The sequence below is a fragment of the Homalodisca vitripennis genome, unplaced genomic scaffold (assembly GCF_021130785.1).
Source record: "Homalodisca vitripennis isolate AUS2020 unplaced genomic scaffold, UT_GWSS_2.1 ScUCBcl_689;HRSCAF=3240, whole genome shotgun sequence".
NCBI classification, from domain to species: domain Eukaryota; kingdom Metazoa; phylum Arthropoda; class Insecta; order Hemiptera; family Cicadellidae; genus Homalodisca; species Homalodisca vitripennis.
Genome location: NW_025776828.1, coordinates 77,908 through 99,057, shown reverse-complemented (window position 1 = coordinate 99,057; position 21,150 = coordinate 77,908). Strand labels below are relative to the sequence as shown.

The 21,150-nt window shown below is 34.6% G+C and overlaps 1 protein-coding gene across 1 annotated transcript; it reads left to right on the top strand.

Annotated features, from left to right (window-relative positions):
* Nucleotides 1–51: 51 nt before the first annotated feature.
* LOC124370945 (gamma-glutamylcyclotransferase-like) lies at nucleotides 52–19,998 on the top strand. Its single transcript, XM_046829252.1, has 3 exons — nucleotides 52–447; nucleotides 4,400–4,533; nucleotides 19,678–19,998. The coding sequence occupies exons 1-3, from the start codon at nucleotides 343–345 to the stop codon at nucleotides 19,955–19,957; spliced, it is 519 nt and encodes a 172-aa protein (XP_046685208.1). The 5' UTR covers nucleotides 52–342; the 3' UTR covers nucleotides 19,958–19,998.
* The last annotated feature ends 1,152 nt before the right edge of the window (nucleotides 19,999–21,150 follow it).

Here is a 21,150-nt window from a genome sequence, read left to right as displayed (position 1 = left end):
ATTTTTTTGTATGCATTGCTGGTTAATCTAAAATCTATTAAATCAACTGTCAAGCATCAGGTGATGATGATGTATCACAGCATGGGACTGACGATACAGACGGAAAAATAATTTTTGTATCTTTATAAAAATGATTAGTTTTATTTAGTTCTTTAAATGTTATCATTAATGACTTATTAAATTGATTCACTTCGCATCGTCTATTCATTCTGTTGTGGCTACAATAGCATACATAATTTTGTATTGTGAGGACCGATGTTTGCTATTCTGCTTGGATGTTCTCGTAATTATAGTTTTTAATGTAATTTCTTTAGCACTTATTTTTGTTTGTTGTAGGTTATAATGAGTTCGACATTTTTGTATTTTGCTTATGGCAGCAATTTGCTGATGAAGAGAATCCACATCAATAACCCATCTGCTTCAAGGATTGGCATTGGAAAATTAAAGGTTAGGTCAAAGGAATATTGTTACATTCTTGTAGACTAAGCACAAGTGAACCATTTGATAGCATAATATTTACATTACAACCTGGCTCTGGAGGTTAACCCATTTCCTGTGATCATTTTTTTTTATTTTAAAGTTGAGTTCCTATGCCTAGTAGTAAATATACAGCCTAATCCCTTTGAAAAGGATTACCACAACCCCCATTTAGTTGTTTTTGTTGTATTATTATTTTGGTAAAATATTTTAAAAGTCACAAAAAATTGTTCTTCCCCACAATTTACTTTGATGAGGTTAGAAACTGTGCCATGATAAGGAATGTGGGAGTTTTTTTTTTGTATGAGGATGATAAGGAAAATCATCCATCTTTTTAGTTTGTCATTGATATTTTGGTAATTCTAAGCAATATATGGGTCATCCTCGATTTTTCTCATATTACAATATAATGTTCCAATAGTCAATTAGAAAAGGAAATGACTAGAATTTCTTGCCGGAAAGCAGTTATAGGGAGCAGGCAACCGCCAGACGGTCATGTGTTTAAAATTGTTTTACATACATTACCTGCATTATATTGTAATATGTAATAACAATTTATCAGTAATTTTTAATAAAAAAAGGATCACGCACGATGCCTGGCCGCTGCGCAGCGCTTCGCGCTGCTGGCTCTTTAAAAAAAAAATTAACTCAAGTAGTTCCAAATTTGAAGCCCAGATCACGTCAGTGCCCCTGATCACTAATAGGTAATTCTAAGCAATATATGACCATCTGGCGGTTGCCTGCTCCCTATAACTGCTTTCCGGCAAGAAATTCTAGACATTTCCTTTTCTAATTGACTATTGGAACATTATATTGTAATATGAGAAAAATCGAGGTTGACCCATATATTGCTTAGAATTACCGATATTTTACTCTTATTGTACAATGAGTGAGATGGCCGATGTCCTCGGCTTCAGTATAATAAGCAACCGACACTCGAATATTCATGATTATCAAATAATCAATATTCATGAGTAATGAATCCTCGATATAGGGCATAACTACTTAAATGAAATTGCGTTATAGATTCGTTTAATTCAATTACATACAGAACATAATTGTTTCAATGATGTTCAGCCAATATACATGGTTTGACATTCACCATCATAGAACTCATTCCTCTCCAGTTTGAAATGAAATTTCAAGTAAAATTTAATGTTTCCAAAAAGTGAAATCGTTCTAAAAATATCTTACCTAATGATATATATTCAATTTTTTATAAAGTTTTGGTTTTGTAGCAGTGTTCAAATAATTAAAGTTCTAGTGAGCTAAGAAGGTTACTAAAAAACAAGAGTGCTTGGAAATCGAATCTTGTCAACGACTTTTAAAATTGACCTCCCATTCTATTGTAATTTCTTTTTATTCTATGATATAAATGTCACATGTTAAAGTCTCATTTGATTTAGAAAATGATGTATTCTGCTATTTTCTTGTTCCCATCGTGGTTATCCACAAAACAAATGTTAATGCTCAGCTTAATCCTATTATTGACATACACCATCATGGAACTTAGCCTAAAGAGAAATGAAACTACCTGTAAACTTTAAAATCTATATATCAGTTTCATTTACAAGATATCATGTTGGCAGACAGACATGACATTTTTCCACCCCTTCTGGTGATAAGATTCGCTTATGCTTTTCAATAACTTAACCAGAAAACCCGCATTTAGCAGAACAGACTCGCCTCTGCGTTATGTGTCGTGCTATTTCCTACACTTGTGTGGTATACACACAAATTTTCCACTGTAAATTGCTGGCTATTTTGTTATGGGAAGTACAAATAGCACATATATCAATTATGTTTACTTTATTAAGAGGATATGCTGTAGATAAATGTGGCAACATTGAGGTGCTTATAAATGTAAAATTTAATAGTTTTTAGGATATGGACAAACCAGTAGGCTATTATCAATTTACATGTAAAATTACGTTTGCTTGCTATAGGCCCTGCACAAATATAGGAATTATAAAACAGTTAGTACTTGTGTAAAAATAAACATTCTTTACCCGTTTTGTTGAGAAATTACTTGCTGAAGAAGAAAATAATGTTTTTTTATTGGGTAAAACATTACACCATTTTAATGATTTATAGGGGACTGCAGTATAGTAAGCTGCCACCACCACAATGGAATCAAATTACCAATTACAAATTATATCCAATCTATCGAGTACAAAAACATATAATTATAGGTATTTATAATTAGTTATTACCACCTATTTTGAATGTATAAAATAACAATATTTACCAAAATAATTTAAAACAAAATAAAATCATTTGTAGCGTATTTAAGTAATGACCGCAACTAAAATGGCGATGCATATGTGTCATAAGCTGTTGGATATATTTATACAGTCATAAAACATATGTTAGAATGAGCTCAGATGTTCTGTTACACAAGATTGATTTGAAATAGCGTTCAGTCGTGTGTTTTGTTCAATTCAGAACTTCAAATAAATGAAGTAAAATGTTTTCGTTTCCTAATAAAGTTTTAGAATAACAGTAAGGGCAATGTGAGTAAAGTGTGTGAGCATTGCGGACTGTCTGTTGCTGCATCACCATTGCAACGTGTGACAAGCACTGAGATTTTTCGCCACCCATAATGTGTCAATGTTACCTGTAGTCTTCGAGCAGTCCATTATAGCAATGAATCAACTTCATATTGGTCATAGCTGATGTCTGCATCATTTTTTGATACGTAAAATAACAATAAAAATAATAGTCTGGAGCGAAGTTTGGCCCAAAAAAACTATATTTTTGTTCAGTTTGACCTTCTGAGAATGATTCATACTGACATGAATACCTTCGCCTATCAATGTGAGGTGGCAAAACAACTTTATAGAGCAAACAAATATTCAAACTTCACCTAAGCATATTGTAACTTCCTAATTATCTTGCAACACAAGTCGTACAACACTTAATTAGCAAATTTTAAATTAATACAAAACAAACTTAAATATAACTTTGTACAAGTTGTAATAAATAATAGTTTCAAATAATTACATTTCACGACTATGCTGTGAGGAGTAGTAGCATCATTGTTTTTGTGCATCAGTTCTGTGTGATTGCTACAATGCTCTCTATGATTTTGGTGACGAGCTTGAGTTGATGAGCAAGAACTTTGGAATTAAGTGTATAGACCAATATCTGTGTACACATACAAGACCACGTCCGAGGAGGTATCGATTTCCGTATAGAGCTGCCTTTCATCATGGCTCACTTTTTTTGGAAGCTATTTCTGCGACTCTTATTATTATTGTACAATAAATCCAGCCAGCTCAGAGGTCCAAGGCAGCCTAACATTGATAGATAATCTGTTCCCTAAGGTGGAGGGTGTGGTTTACAACGATCATAATCTACCTCGGGAGTCATAATCATAAGCGGGTTTCAAGAAACTAGCGAAATAGGGCAGATACAGTTTTTGCTGAAATAGCTACCTTTTGTGTAATTTTAATTTTAATTTTGCTATCCTTCCGGAGTAATCAGTAAAATTTCTTTTATCTCACCTTTTAAATTTTGGGAGTTTTTTTTTGTTAGTGTACAATATCTTGGTCAGTTTTCTAGCTTGAATAGTCACTCAAATCCCTTACAACTTCTCGATCTACAAGTTATCCAGTGCTTACGAGACAGTTTGAACATTTTGTGGCAAGTGCTTCATGACATATGATCCCTTATTGCTAAGATGTCACCAATAGTGTATTATCATAGTGGATAATATCACACACTCGGCATACATAGCAGTGGCACCAACAAAGTCACTAGATACCATTACATTGCCATACAAAACTAGGATTTCTACAACAGCATCATCGAGATAACTAAAAAGTTCAAAAAAACCTCCGCTATATATCACTATAGTTATGTCAGTAAAAACATTTAGATATTTGAAACACTACAAACTTATAGGGTGCTATTTTTCCAGCATTACAGGCTAGACTTCAACTACAAGTCCAAGAGATGGGGAGGTGCAGCTGCTACTATAGTGCCTGACAGTGGCAGCTGTGTGTGGGGAGCAATGTGGGAGATTCACAACAATAATATGTCTTCATTAGATAGGTAAGTGTATTTTGTGTATTTTGTGTAATTGTGTTCATTTCAGAATAGATTGTACCACACACCTATAGTCAGTCAGTTAGTGATCTAAATGTCCCTCCTGGCACAAGACCATGAGAAGTATATATTAGTCCAAGAGGTAGTAACCCATGTTTCATGGAGTGTTTGATGCACCTTAAAATTTTGCTCAATAGTATCTATTGGATAGGTAAACAGGTAAACGTGTTGGCTTCACCTGCCTGAGGAGAACAGGTACTGCACCTAGGAAAAAGGCTGTAAAAAGATTTAGCCCAAAAAAGTATTCATAAGCCAACAAACAGAAATCAAAACATAAAGTAATTAATTAAAAGACAAAATTAATGAAGCAGACACTTTTGATGGTGTTATCATTTAATGAAAACATCTCTACTTGTTTTATTAAAAATGCAAAATGAATTTTAAGTATTACAAACTAGCTGTTTCCCGCGGCTTTACATGCTTTTCATAAGCTTTGCCCGTGCATGTGGACTTCTGGTTCAAATGAATTAAATTCCCAACGATGATTGCCTTTTAGAGTTTGCCTTGTTGCTACGATCAAGAAATTTTTGTGTTATGTTTATAGCCATTGTACATGTACATGAACTTTATTATAAAGTGGTCTAACACTCAAGCTCTAAGTTCAACCAGAAATGTATCTTAAAGACAAATAAACATCATAACTTAGCGCCTTAATACAGTGTTTGGCTATTTAATATACGTAACTGTCTTGTAATTGCAGTTGATAGTGTGCAGGCATTTTGAAAACTTTTATCTTTTGCAGTGCGCCTGGTGATGAATTACATCAATGGGCATAGCATATAAACCTTCTCTGTGGAAAAATAAATATACATACAAATTTTTATAACGATCTGTCAAATAGTTTACGATTCTATAAAGGACATACAGGCAAACATTATATATAGATGATTTACACTAATGTTTTTACCACATCTTAATATTATATAATATTAAATATTTACTAAAAACCAGACTTGTTTTGGAGGTTTAATAATTGGAAAACAGAAAAAAAAATGTTGCTCTTACTAGAAAGAGATATGCAGCACCTAGTCGTGACTGAGAGCACCGGTCACTGGCGTATCTGCGCTTTCATTGGCTGTTGTTGGTGACTTGATCTTGTACAGCTGTGCTGGATACATTTTTAGTTAACCATTCATACATTGTTGAGACCACATGTGTTTGTTTTTGAGTGCTTAAATTTATCAAATTTTTGTTAATATTAAACTATATTTATAAATTAGATATCTGTCAATAGACAGTACATTTAAAAATAAAATACTCTTATCAAAATGGAAGAATAATTTTAGGAACATAAGTCTGAGTCATGGATTTTATGCAAACAGAAAGAGGTCAGGAAGGTTATTATATTCTCTGATAAAACTTTAAATAACTGTCGAGTAGCATTGAAAATCCACCAAGAATTGAATTTGAAACATAATGATGTGATTTTACTATCGCTAGTTTCTACTAAGGAGGGTTATCATCTGAAATGTTACACCAATTTCTCAAGAACAATGCAAGAAAAATTTGTCAACAATGTATCCAGAGACTTCTTCTCCATCAGGTATTGTACAAAACTTAATTATTGTAAACTTTATATACAGCCATTTTATATACAGTTTAAATTCCAATGTTAAAATAGTTCCATACTGAAACATTAGTGCTTTTTTGTAATTCTAACAAAATTTTTCAAGTAAGTGAAATCAATCATTTTGATGTAACATAAGGCAGCTGCACCCATATCTCTTTTTAATCTTTAAGCATGAAGTTTTTTTATCAATAGAATCAAGACCATGGATTCCATGGATCAAGACATATTAGTATGTACTAAAATTTTTGCACCAACCTCACTTTCAATACCGTACTCAAACCTTTTAGATTTCATTTTAATTTATGTCAATTTTGTCATAATAATCATAAAAATCTTATAAAGTTTTTATTTCTGTAGGCATTTCTCCATCAAGCAAGAAAGTTGTTGGAAGTGAGCAAACAGGGTTCCGCTTGAAGAGGATGTTGGTTTCAACAGTGAAGATTGCCAGTCTGCTGAAACTATTGAGTCAGTCTGAAAGTTAAGGTCAGAATTCTCAACATACAACAGTGCATCCTGATGCAATGTCTAAAAACACAGATTTTTGTAATTTTTTGCTCCAAAGTTCGCAAAACTTTAAAGGTCGGCATGAACAATTATATTACATTCAAAAAGATGCTCTTCTCAAAACTCTTGAACCATACATAGAATCTCTAGAAGAAAAGGTTATATGTAAACCATTATAAAGCTTAATAAATTTTAAAACTCACAGTAAATGTCGAGTTGAATATGTTAATTCTCCACATCAATTTCAAGATACACCAAAAAAGTTTGCGCTTTCGTTGATGAAAATATTGTTGGAAACAGGAAATGCTTTTTTCTTTTCGTGTAAATATTGATACGTTAAAGAAGTTAAGTGCTGACAATGGAGACAAATTTGATGGTGACTTAGGTCAGAGTTTCTTCAAGAAGTTTGTAAATAAAATACAGTGATTTACTGAAAGTAACAATAATGCACCACAAAAAAATAAAGGGCCTAAGGGTCGTGGGATTGACGAGTATTTATTTTCTTTATTAGAGAAAAGAGACATTGTTAAAAATGTCGCCAACATTTTGTTACTAAAAATATTAAACATTGAAAAGAAGCCATTACCAGAAAATCCATCGGACGTACTAAAAGATTGATTTTAATCGATTTGTTGATACTTCTGGTAAAGATGCTCTACATGATACTGTTGGTATTATTTACCAAGATGTCTGTAGTATCTTGGATGAAAATTTTGCAGTATTCGAAGTAGAACTATTGTTAGATGTTGATGAAGCTTCTGTGAACCCTGGGCTAAGTGAGATTTGGGTCAACTTAAAAATTTATCGGTGGCTTCTTTAAGTTAATGAACCCATTTTATAGAGAGCTTGATGAAAAGCAATTATTCAATATTTCAACTGAAAGAGCTGCTTCAGGTTATGGAGCTGGTAATAAAAGATGAATAATAATAAATATTACACAGTTACATACACAGAATAAGGATCTACAATAGTCACAAGCTTACCCCGGATTTCATGCCATTACCTTCATTTTTTTGTAAGGGAAAAAAATGGTGTTTCAATTTATTAAAAACAATGTGGATTACCAAAGTGCACTAACCGACCTTGCCAAGCCCGAACTGCAGTATAAAACGTTTGCGATACTTGAAAAGTCTGTCTGCGAATTACACGGCTACAAAAATATTGCCAATGTTAATAACGCTTGCTTCCAGAAGTTATGTTCCACCTACAAATCCAACAGGTGTATTTTCTGTGTACAAAATCTGCTCAAATATGATGCTCCAAATTTACCATCACGTAAGGCAGAACTACACCAACATCTGTTCCAGACGCAATATGTAACAAGTATTTGGAAAAAGGCTCAACTGAGTACTCCAACATATTTGTTGCCTGAAAGACACAATCGGACTATAAAAGATGATAAATATGACTTTAATGGTTTGAGGGTAATTGTATGCCACAAACTATTTCAGAAGCAACTAGTCAAACTCCCAGAAACAATGCTGATAACAAAGGTGGTGGGTATTTTTCAATTACTCTACTTTGATTTTTCACATGCTTTGTCACATAATAGTGTAAATTATGTTTGATTTGTTCAGATGATAAAGGAATTTATTACGATCAAAAAGTGTTTTCAGTTGACGAGTCTACAGTTGAAGAATCGGAAGATAGTGGTGAAGAGGTGAAAATTAATTATACACTTCAATACTTAATCAAGTTTACGTGGATAACATATTTTTTATAATTATAATGCATTAATAACATTTGTCATCAATACCAATCATATAATTTTTAATGATAATCCAAATCAGTTATTTTTTTCTTTGATCTGTTAAACTGTAAATTCCATCTATTCTTTCAATTTTACTCCAATACATATATTGAAATTTTCAACCAGTACAGTTGTACAGGATCACGTAACCGACAACAGTCAATGAGAAAGACCTAGCTACACCAGTGACCTCTATTAAAAGCAGCATTTATTGTTGTGATTTTCAATAATTTAACTAAAAAAGTGCCTGGCTTTTTGTAAATATTTTATATTGTATAAAATTAGAAATCGTAAAAATGTCAGTGTAAATCATTTTGTAACATTTTAAATAATTCATTTTGTATTTTTAATTAAATATGAAGGTATTCTTACTGAAATGTTAACCAGCTCAAAAGTGTCTGCTAAGTTTATTTTTTTCTTTTTAAGTACTTTAAATTTTGATTTCTGTTTGTTGGCTTCTGAACCAAACACTTTTTTTGGGTTAAATCTTTTTACACCTTTTTTCCTATGCGCAGTATCTGTTGTCCCAGCTAGGTCAAACCAACTACCTGTTTACCCATCCAATAGATACTATTAGATCAAAGATTTAAGGTGCATCAAACAATTGATAAAACATGCGTTACTAACTCTCAAGACTATATAGTTATCACCTCTAAACCATACCCCATATTGAATAACAATAACATTTTAAGCGTTGTTAATACTCAAGTATTGAAGTATATTTAATTATATTTTACATCTGAGATGAAATTGCACCTTTTGGATTGTTTTGAATTAGTGTCCACAAGTATCTACATATTATTACAATAAACATTACAAATCTGCAAGAAAAATCTTAAAATGATAAAATATTAAATTATTTTTACCACCTGCACTGCTAGGGACAATTAAATAAAATTAATTTTGCTTGCTAATCATATAATAAATGTTTAAAGTACCTCAGTGTTTATAATTTTTCAGAGCTTTGCTCAAATGTGTTGTAGTACATCAAAGATACACACGACTTACCTGGTGGATACTACTGTACTATCCTGAATAAGATTATCATTGAACTTTTTAGTGAACCCTGTCAGAAACCAGATATACCTGAACTCTTTCCTGATGTATCTTCAAATATGCATTATCTGAAACCTCTCTAGTATCTTACAATATTATTTTAATGATATCTTTAATGTTTTTTTATTAATTATTGTTAGATATATTTTACTTTTGAGTACTGGGACCAGGGGTGCCCAGAAGGGGGGGGCATGGCGCAATTTGCGCCATCAAAATTTTTTGGGGGGGGCATGATTTTTTTTTATGTTAACATTTTAAACCATGACGATAACAGAGAAATGAGAATTATACTCAACAGTTAAGTTTAAAAAGTACTGATTAATCATTTAACCATATCATCAAGATTCAAGATCGAAATTGCCATAGCTAAATATTATTCCGCCGTTTAAAACTAACTCCAGGATCTCCGTGTAAATCCTTAAGAGAAATATTTTATTTGTTTAGGGCGATTAGGTTGGCAGTGGCTCAACTGGCAAACACTGTCTTGTCTGCCGTCTGCTGTCTGTCACAGTCACATCACAGCCGTTAGTGATGTACTGATGTGAATGTGAGTCGTGAGTTTTGAGTTTGAGTACCTATTGCAACAGAACAAAACTGTCTCGTTTGAAGAAGCTCGGATACGGACGTTAATGAAGGTTGAATGTGCGTGTTTTGTTATGCGTATGGTATGTCTTATGTTATGTTGTAGATTGTGTTCATAACTAAAACTAAAGATGCCTAAGAGAGCAAAAACGTTGTACAAATTTAAATGCCTAGAAGTGATGTGCAACACGATCCATCGCAAAGACAAATGGTTGGATCACTTTAAGAAGAAACATAGTTACAAGTTTAAGAACAATTTAAAAATCAATTATAAAGTAGTTGAAATAAAAGTCGACAACGGCCCATGGCAAAATACGTTCCAGACCCAAGCCCAAGCCAAATCTACATCCCTGGATGACATCCCTCATACTTTGACGAGTAGGCCTACCCAAGACCAAGATGAAGATGTTTTTGAGCCAACATCAGAAAGTTTCCAAGATAAATCTACCAGCGAGATCGAGACTGATGCAATTACTCTACCACTACTAGAAGTCACAGACTCTGAACTAGAAACACAAAGATAGGCCTAACTTTGTAATAACTAACTAATGTAAACCTAAGGGGCAAAAACGGTTTTTACTTAGTCAAAATTTTAATATGTCTAGGCCTAGGCGCAGGGCGCAGGCTGTTATATTGTTTTATAGAGGCAAACACGATTAACACGAATACTAAGCCTTTATGTATTCAAACCTACCTAAAAACATAATATCTTGTAAAATGTATGGTATAGCCTAACTTACCCAAGCTTGTATTCTGAGGAGTCAAACCAAAGTCTGATTTGGTTCTGCCGTATTCACTGTTATAGGTATTTTGGTTACTGTTCAGCACTCTGTGGAGTTAGGTTAGGTTATAACATAGGCCTAATAATTATGTACCCAAATAGTTTGACCCAAATACTGAATACAAATATAACCGTGTACAACATTCTTGACGTTCTTCACTGTCTGAATATTGTTGTAGTTCGCCAAAGTCCTGTTAGAGTTCAGAAGCTTCTTGGTTGTTTATCTATCGACGGGTAGAGCATAGAATTGGCGTGCATAGAAGGGTTATAATTTTCTTCAGGCATATGTTGGAAGTTATAGGCAATAGGCCTACCATTTTTTGAGAATTTTAAAAACCTATTAGCTTAGGGCTTAATAACTTCTCACAGACTAAACAAATTTTGTATATATTTGTAGATCAAACCAAGAACTGGAAGAACAGGAACCTGACAATTTTGGAACAAGTGATGTAGATGAACCAGACTCGGATATTTCATCTAATGAAGATCACAGTGATCCAGCTTCATATGCTAACCTCAAGCTCTCTCCTGAAAGACATAAATGTGGCTCTAAAGTTGGAAAATCAAGACTTATCATCAATAGAATTTCCTTCAACGGGTGGAAGAAAATTTAATCCCTCTGTGGAAAAATTGTATATTGCCCAATAACAGTGTGAAACCTAGGAAGTGGCTAGTGTACAGTAAAAAAAAAGGACGCTGTATTTTGTTTGCCTTGCACACTATTTGCACTTCCAACTGAAACGGTCTGTATGGGGAACAACCGGCTACAGAGGGTGGACAGAGCATAGAGGAGGAAAGAGATATTTTACTCCACGAGACTTCCAAAAATCATATATCTGCAGAGGTTGCCAGAATTCAATGGATCTCACAAAAGAGAATAGATTCTAGCCTTGCTCAACAATGTAACAGAGCAGTTGACCAAAACCGAGAAGTCTTGTCAGTTGTCATTGATTGTTGTAGTTACTTGAGTGAGGAAATGATTGCCTTTCGCAAAAACGATGTTTTAGAAGGAAAGCTGTTAGGGTTATTTAGACTTATAGGAAAATATAGCCCAGAATGCGAGAGTTTTACCTTGAAAAAATTGATAGAGCAAGGGCTGAGAATGTAAGACTGGGATCTAATTTCTTGAGTTACAGGAATATTTTTGATCTTATCAATACAATGAGTGACGTGGTAGTTAATAAAATTGTAACAAGTGTGAATTTAACCAACATTTATTCGATTATACTAGACTCTACCCAGGATGTGAGTAAAAAAGAATGTACCACTATCATTAGTTCGCTACATTGAGCACATGGATGATACACATCAAACTACAATATCAAACGTAAAACCAAAAGAGCGCTTGGTCAAGGTTTTTACAAGTGGGGATACATCCGGGGAAAATGTTGTTTTAGAGAGCTAAAGAAATGCTTAACAGCCCTAAACCTTGATCCCAAAGGTATAGTGGGCCAGAGTATGGACGGTGCAGGGAACATGAGAGGGCAGTTCAAAGGTCTCAAATCACTAGTCACAAAAGAAAACCCTAAAGCTTTTTATGTATGGTGCTGCTCTCACAGGTTCGCCCTTGTTGTAGAGCAGTCCCTTGATATATGCTGTCAAATGAGGAATTTGTTTTCATTCTTGGAAGATTTGTATGTTTTCATGTCAGGCCACAGGAGACACCACCTTTTTGCTCGAAAATCTAGAAAAGGGGTAAAAAAAAGAAGCAAGAGACGCTTAAAAAGAGTACAGACTACTCGTTAGTCGAGTAAAACTGACGCCCTTCAAAACCACATTGTGAGTTGTTTTGAAACAATAAGAGATACATATGCAAGATTTGTCGGACTGACAAGAATTCTGACAACAACACCAAAGCCAAAGCAATAGGCCTCCTAAAGCAAATGACAGATTTTGAAAATATAAGCACAATATACATAGCATCTTCTTTGTTCAAAATATTGTCTCCCATAACAATTTGTTTTTCAGTCACCTACCATTGATTACAGTATAGTCCCAAAAGTTATTAAAGAAACACAGGAAAAACTGGCGTTCATGCGCCAAGATTCGGCGTGGGAAAAGATTGAAAGTGGCATTACTTCCTTTGCTGAAGAACACAAACATTTCTTTACCCACCAGACAACGAATCAGAAAAAGGAAAAGATTCATGGACGAGTTGGCAATTGAGGAATGCATAGAAGACCCTATTAAGAAAGTAAAGGTTGATATTTATTTCAACGTTCTAGACTCTCTCTACAACCAGCTAAATGACAGATTTCCAGAAAGTTCTCTGGCTATGGTGTCGCAGATGGGAGATATTTTTTCTCATGATGGAATTTTGAAGATGGTAGATGATAAGAAAAAAGGCCTAAAATGTAATCCCTCTTCAATTGAGAATCTTTTGTGAATACTACAATCTAGACAAGGAATTAATTGTAGATGAACTAGACATCTTCATTGATGTTTACAAAGCTACTCACTTGGACATAGATATTTCTGATGTCATGTCTGAGAAGAAGAAATCAGAGAGAACCAGTACTGCTAACCCCGAGGATAGTTTAAGTTCTGACCATGATGAAGATGAAGAACAGGGAGGACGTTACAGTGACTGACAAGTTCAAGAAAAAGAAAAATTGTTGACGACTGGGTGAAAAGAGGATTTATTAGACCATACAGGTGCCTATTCAATCTATCAGGATTCCCTCATCTCAGTATACTTTATAGGATACTGTTGTCTCTGCCAGTCACAAGTTGTTCTGCTGAGAGAAACTATGAGTCGGTTGAAGATAGTTAAGAATCGTCTAAGAAGCACCATGGGGGATAGTTGGCTTTCAAGCTTGCTCATTCTTTCTTGCGAGAAAGAAATTCTAAAACAGATCTCAAATGAAGAATCATCAAACAGGTTTGCACTTTCAAGTGTGCAAAGAAAAAAACTTCTTTTGTCAAAAATTTAAGAAAAGTATCAAATGAAGCCAATTTCAAACCTTTCAAATTTTCACCCTATTTACCCACACAGTAATCAAGTAACTATTGTAATGTTTTATTACTTTTTTCTTTTGACGTGACAACGTCTTAAATTAGGTTGCGGCTCGGAGTCACTCATGAAAAAGTGTAACGCCCGGTAACATTACGATGCCCGTCCAGTGGGTCCGCCGCACGGGATAAAGCAGATAACTGTGGGTCCGCCGCACGGGATAAAAGCAGATAACTATGTTTATTCGTGAAAATGTGGAGTGCTTAGATTCATCATTTACAACAACTACAACAATAAAGGTAAATAATTGTACACTGATATTTCATTATCGTAAACTATGATTGATTGATTAATTGTTAGATTGACACAAAAGTTGAGAAACTGAGTTTATAGGTTATGTCATACTATTGACAAATGTTGATAGTGTTAAGTAAATTATTAGTTTAAATCACTCTGCAATCAATCGTAATTCAGTCGATTGAGAAGAAACAGCGCGTATTGCTAGTCAAACATTTAAAATAACAAATTATAACCTCTAACCTGTCATAACAGTGCGACCAAACACGAACGAACTTAAAACCGACCAATCACCACGCGCGGAGTTAGAATTTAACTGTGTTTAGCAAGAATTTCAAATTCCAATTTTAGTAAATGTTTTATTCAACTTTACCATTTACAAATAAAAAATTTTAATTAATTTCAAATTTATGTACAATGTTTTAGTAAACAAAATATATTTCTATAGTTAAAAATTGTGCAATTTCTTATTTTCATTCAATCCCTTGTTCCTATTGTGCAATTTAATAATATTCATATCAATAAATATTCTACCGAGAAAAAAGACATTGTCACGTAAAATCTTCGCCCGTAAAACCGACTTTACAGGCAACCATAATTTTTTTTTGTAAAAAGTTGTTATTGTTATTGGTATTAGTAGATAGAATTTACAAAATGTACTTGTTCAGATGATACTTTTATTCCAAAAATCAAACCATTTAATGATACATTTTGTTTAGATTTTTGTTATTTACTCTTGTAATGTAAAAGTAAATACAACCTACAACACAACATCAGTAACAACCTGTTCCAATTTATAATAATTTAGAATACCTAAACTTGCCAACATTATATATTAATTTACAGCTATGTTTATTCCATTCACTTGTGAAAACTCTGGTTATTGTTAAACATGATGCCTCCACCATAATAGAAACAAAATTAAATTAATACATTTATTAAACTTTTTAATACATGCCGTTTTATGAAATAAAATTTACAACAATATTTGGATTATAATATGTTGTACTATTTGGATTGTATTGTATGATCAGCTGTAAATTGTATCTCATTGTTTTCATGACAGCAACATACTAGACTAGTGACTATAACCCTGGATTGGTAAGGCGTCGTCTTGATGACGACGCAAAACAGCAGTTTGTGTGTACTGCGGAAACGGTTTTGTTTGTTTTACGTGTCCGTTAGTGCCAACTCAGTTGACCTTGATCCGGGTGCGTGAGTGGAGGGGGATAGGCGCTAGCCCTGTTGTATCTGTGCGTAAAGTGGTCTAGTAGTCACTCCGACGAACCCTTACCGTGTAAGTAAGTTTTAAGTTTATATTGCGTAGTTCTGTGGACGAATCCTTACTTGTTTCATAGAACGTTTGTTTGACGAAGCAATACTTCTTGTGTGTTAGTTACGTCGTCACAGTGACGAAAACGGTACATTGTTCTGTTTTAAATTATATGTTTACTGACCTGTGTTAGTGTTCTTTTGTGCGGTTGGTTTTTTTATTATTTCCTATCCAAAGTAAAATATAATTTTTTGACAGGTTTCAAAATGAATTCTGATGAACTAAAAAGGCTACAGTGTATTGAACGTTACCTAATGAGAACACTGACTCAGAAAGTGATGTTTCTGCCGATTGTGATGATAGACCATATTTTTCGGGTTTAGACAATTGTAGTGATGATACAGATGCCGACCCTGATTACGAACCAGGTAGCGGGCTTAGTGATGATGAAGACTTAGTATGTATAGTAGAGGACTCAAAAAAGAATGAAGATGATGCTGTTAAAACAACGATTGAATTTGTAATCAGAAAATATTGTTATGCATCATCAGATCTTAAAGCTGAAAATTGTACTGCTGGAACTAGACCTCTAGCTGTAAACCAAGCTCCATTACCATTCTCTCCTTCTGTTCAGACTATTGAGGCTCCACTCCCTGGTGCTGAAACAGGTGAAGACATGGAGTTGGATGAAGAAAACTCGGTTTCCGCAACTATTGAATGTGTAATTGAAACTTACTCTCGGGAATCACCACTTCCTACTGAAGCACCACTGGCCCCTACTAAAGCAACACTACCCCCTACTGAAGCACCACTGGCCCCTACTAAAGCAACACCACCCCCTACTGAAGCACCCATCGCCCCCAACCAGAAGCACCATCGCCCTCTACTGAAGCAGCACCGCCTGCTGCTGAAGCACCACCACCTCCGGCCCTTTCTGCAAACCAGTCGCCTACGAGTAAACTTCCAGAATCGTCTCATCATCCAAAACACGTTGTTGTCTGCCCTATTCGTGTCATGAGAGGAAAAAAATTGGTAAATTTTGGAAAAATATTCCTTCCCAACACAACACCCGAGCCGCTGCCCGAAATGTTGTGCACATTCGTCAAGGTCCTACTGGTGACGCAAGAAATAAAATAACTCCCTTTACAATGTTTTTCTTTGTTTCTGACTGAACAAATTAACAAATTATCACTCAACATACAAACGCTAACATACTAAGGCAGCAACAGAATTATGCTTCAATCACATCCACATGTTCTGAGACTCCAAACGAGGAATTTGATGCTTTTTTAGGCATTCTTGTATTAAGTGCTGCTCAAAAGGACAATCATCTTCTTCATATTGAAGAACTATTTAATAGCGAGTTTTGTGGGGAGAGATACAAAGCAGCAATGAGTGCTAAACGATTTTCGTTTTTGTTGAATTGTCTTAGGTTTGATGCCAAAGAGACGAGAGAGGAGAGACAAGCAGAAGACCGCTTTGCTCCAGTACGAGAAATATATGGGAACTTTTCATTGCTTCTTGTAAAGAAAACTACAGACCTGGATCATACACTACGATTGATGAGCAACTCCTTGCTTTCAGAGGCGGTTGTAAATTCCGCATGTACATGCCAAACAAGCCTGCAAAATATGGCATAAAATTAGTTATGATGTGTGACTCGGGAACCAAGTATATGTGTAATGCAATGCCTTATTTAGGCAAGAACACCACCCCACGAGATGTTCCTCAAGCTCTATATTTCGCCAAAGAATTGATGAGGCCAATTTATGGTACAAACCGAAATGTGACATTAGATAACTGGTTCACGTCCATCCCTTTAGCTGAGCAAATGTTAGCACCTCCTATATCTTTGACTTTGGTCGGGACATTGCGCCGTGACAAACCCGAAGTACCTCCAGAAATGAAAGATCCGGGAACTAGAGAAATTGGTTCTTCAATGTTTTTTGTTTTTGACGGTCAGAAAACCATGGTGTCTTACAAAACTAAGAAAACAAAAAAGTTGTTTTTACTTTTATCTACGATGCACGATCAACCCAGTATCAATAATAAAAGCAACAAGCCAGAAATAATTGAGAGTTACAACTCCACCAAAGGAGGGGTTGACTCCTTAGACCAAATGTGTTGTCAAATGTCGACCAGCCCGAAAAAAACAAGGCGCTGGCCTCTTTGTGTATTTTATGGTGTATTAAATATAGTTTTGGTTAATTCCTACGTTATATATGTTCATAACAAAGTGTCCAAAGGAGAAAAACCTATTCCAAGAAGGCAATTTGCAAAGGAACTCAGCTGTGAGCTTCTCCGTCCTTGGATGGAACATCGTTTGCAAATGACTAACTTAAGCAAAACCTCTTCTTCAATCCATTGCGAGAATTCTTCATGTAGAAGAACCAGCAGCTCGTCCAGTTCCTGTCCAACAGCAAGGACGGAAAATATGCAGTTTCTGCCCTTCAAAAAAACGCCGGATGACAACTCACTTCTGCGAGCGTTGTTACCGAGCGATGTGTGGAGAGCATCAAGGACAATGGTGCAAGGAATGCACAATCTAACGTAAGTTACTGAAACTATTTACCTTGTGTAATATTTAAAACTTCTGTAAACAAAAAATTCATTTTTTGTAAAATAAAATAGTAAAAAATAATTGTTTTTCTTAAAGTAGTCTCCCTGACGAAGCCTTACCAGTATAGTAAGTTTTAGGAGCGTTACCAATCTAGGGTTAATTGCTATTGGAACTACAGTATAATTACTTATAAATAAAAGTGTTTAAAATGACATATACATTGAAGATTTGAAGTGCTATTATTTCATTGCCTTAACCTTTGATAACCTTAACCTTCAGTTCTTCAATTCTTTGGTCAATCCTTTTTTGGTTTTTTGGCTGGAATCTAACTTTTTATAATTGTATGAATGTTTACCAAAGTTGCTATGCAATATTCTTTTGCAATAAAGACTTATCAATGATATTATTATTCAACTTTTTATAAGTAACCTTAACATTTAAAAGGCAAAGCCTCCCTTACTGACCTTTTAATATCCTATTAAAATATTTGTCATGTAGCTATTCCTGATGTAATCTAGTACTTTGATAAACATATAAATATTAAAAACTATAATAATTGTTTACTACTTTTTTAGTCCTCCCGTACAAAGAACGGGTGCACTGCTAGTGTCAAAAATTATATCAAAATTCAAAAAGATACTTTATTTCTATTCTAAAAAAAGATAATAAAAACAGTGGTATATATTTTTTTACAATAATGAAAACAGAAAGAATTCCTCACAAGACCAAAGGTAAATGATGTCCTTTGGAAGATTAGAATGTAAGATGTGAATTTTATTGTCATTACACTGACTAATGTTAAAAACTAAAGGGTTGGGTATTGGGGGTACTTTGGGGGGGGGGCATTACACTTGGATTGGGGGGGGCATGCGCCATTGCCCTTGGGGGGGCTGGGCACCCCTGACTGGGACAGTTTCCAAATATTTACACAGGTTGTTTTGTAATCAATTTTGTAAAGTATTTGAGGATTGCACAGGAAAAATCCACCGGATTTTCTTAATAATTCTTATTTTGTTTTATTTGCAGTCACGTGAATTATTGATCATATATCTCAAAATTGAGAACATTTTAAAGTGAAAAGAATGTAATGCAAATGTTGAGTTTAGCTCCATTTCACCTTCCGCTTAGAGTAGCGTCTGAAATCTGACATTGTCAGAATCTTGACTCCTGGAATCTGAAGTCTACGTCTAAAGAGATACAAAAAAAGTCGGTAACAAAGAAATTTAAAAGCAACGTCAGAGATACCTAGACCACTAAAGAGGTATGGAGTTAAACTCAACATTAAGTACAAGGAATAATACACCTTTCTCAGCTTTTTAACTAAGTAGTTAACATGGTGGTTCCATTTTAAATATTGATCAATAAAAACTCCCAAGTACTTTCCCAGTTAAAAAACAGAAAACAGGTAGTTTTCCCGGTATTTCTCTGATTCCCGATTACTATTCTCAACTATCTTAGAATAATAACTGAGTTGGTTCCTATTTATTTGTTGTGTCACCATTCCAAAAATACATATATTTGATTTTAAAAAGCGTATTAATCCTGTCCTTAGAAAAAATTTAATGTGTGTGGTTCTCTATTAATTAGAGAAATTAAGTAGTCGGAAGCCCACTCATTGTCCTTTATGTTTCTACTGTTTAGCTTTTTCAGGATGCAAGATTCAAGGTGATAATTATCATAAATATTATTAAAGAAGTGTCACATTACTAAGATTGTCTTGTAAAGATGCTAAATATGATTTATGTTGATGAAACCATGCTACAGGCAGGAAGGTGTGTCACAGGGGGTATACGAAGTGGTGACCGCGTCTGTGGAACGGCCAGATGGCGCGACGGTACAGTGTCGCACATATCAGTTGGTGGACCAACCCCCGGCCTTGAGCGAAGGGGAGAGTCTGCCTCCACACCGACAACCCAGCAAGGTGTACATGGACACCATTGTGGCGGGGGCCGAGGAGAGCGGTCTACCCGCCTACTACATCGAACAACTCCGGAACATTCCAAATAATGGCTATAGTGGCCCTGTCGATCATCACGCTGACTGATCATGGTGTTCTTCCAAATATATTGTGATATTTACAACTAATCAATGTTTTAGCCTGTCAACGGTATATTGTGATTTTAATCCCATTTTATGTCCTTTTTTATTTTATTTTTCATGTCAATTCTTCAGCAGTATGGAGGCTCCTAAGTATTGCCACGTATCTATTATTATCCAAGTTTATTATGTCAAAGGAAATAATAACTGTAACAGAAAAATACAATTTATCAATTCAATTGTAAGTTGTGGGTCGGCCAAACATCAATACCTTGGACATAAGAGTAAATGGACGTCAGTTTCACTTTGTCAATGATGGTGTAGAAAAACAAGAGGTGCCATTTACGCTATGAAGCACACAACCAAAACCTACTATAACATTGTTATACCATCAAAGGTTTTAGTAAAGGCCTTAATAATGTACCTACTCTACCAATTATTACAAATAAGAAATCCAACTGGCCTTAATGTAAGATAAAATTCATAAACACTAATTTCCAAATGTTGGCTCTTGTTCCATCAGCTGTAAATTAGTATATATTATTTATAATGTATGCATGTCTTGTTTTAATTATACTATAATCATGGAGACTGTTTATCTATTTTAGGTATATTTAGCTTATTGCAATTGCCATCTTGGTAGCACTTTGTGAAGATTTTTTACTCAAATTCATCAAACATGGACCCCCACTCATATATTATCTATGCTATGCCTGTGGAAACTAACTGTCCAAAGAAAGTCCAATAAAGTTGAAACTTTTACAAAAATTGTTCTTATAAATATCTCGACTGAGTTGGCCATTTTACTATGTCATTTCGTTTCTATGTGATGGCCGTTCAAACTTCACAACTTTGTTATTTGTGAACATAGAAAAAACAGGACGTTGCAACATTAAAAATAATGACAGCTATCTACCTCTACATGAAAGAAATTGTACTGTACGATGATGCAAGAACTCTACAAGGCTGAAGTACCCACAGTTATAATAACAGATATGCCTCACACAGTACGAGAACACACCAGCATAGGCTATAATGGCAGACAACTACACATCAAGGAGCTTAAGACTGCATGGCTGATCAATAAACCTTTTATACTTTGAATTTATACAATGGAAGAAACGACAAATTCTTAAGAAATGGCAAATTAGAATATGTCTTATGTTCTAGAGTGATAGAACAGTTTATATCTTACATGTA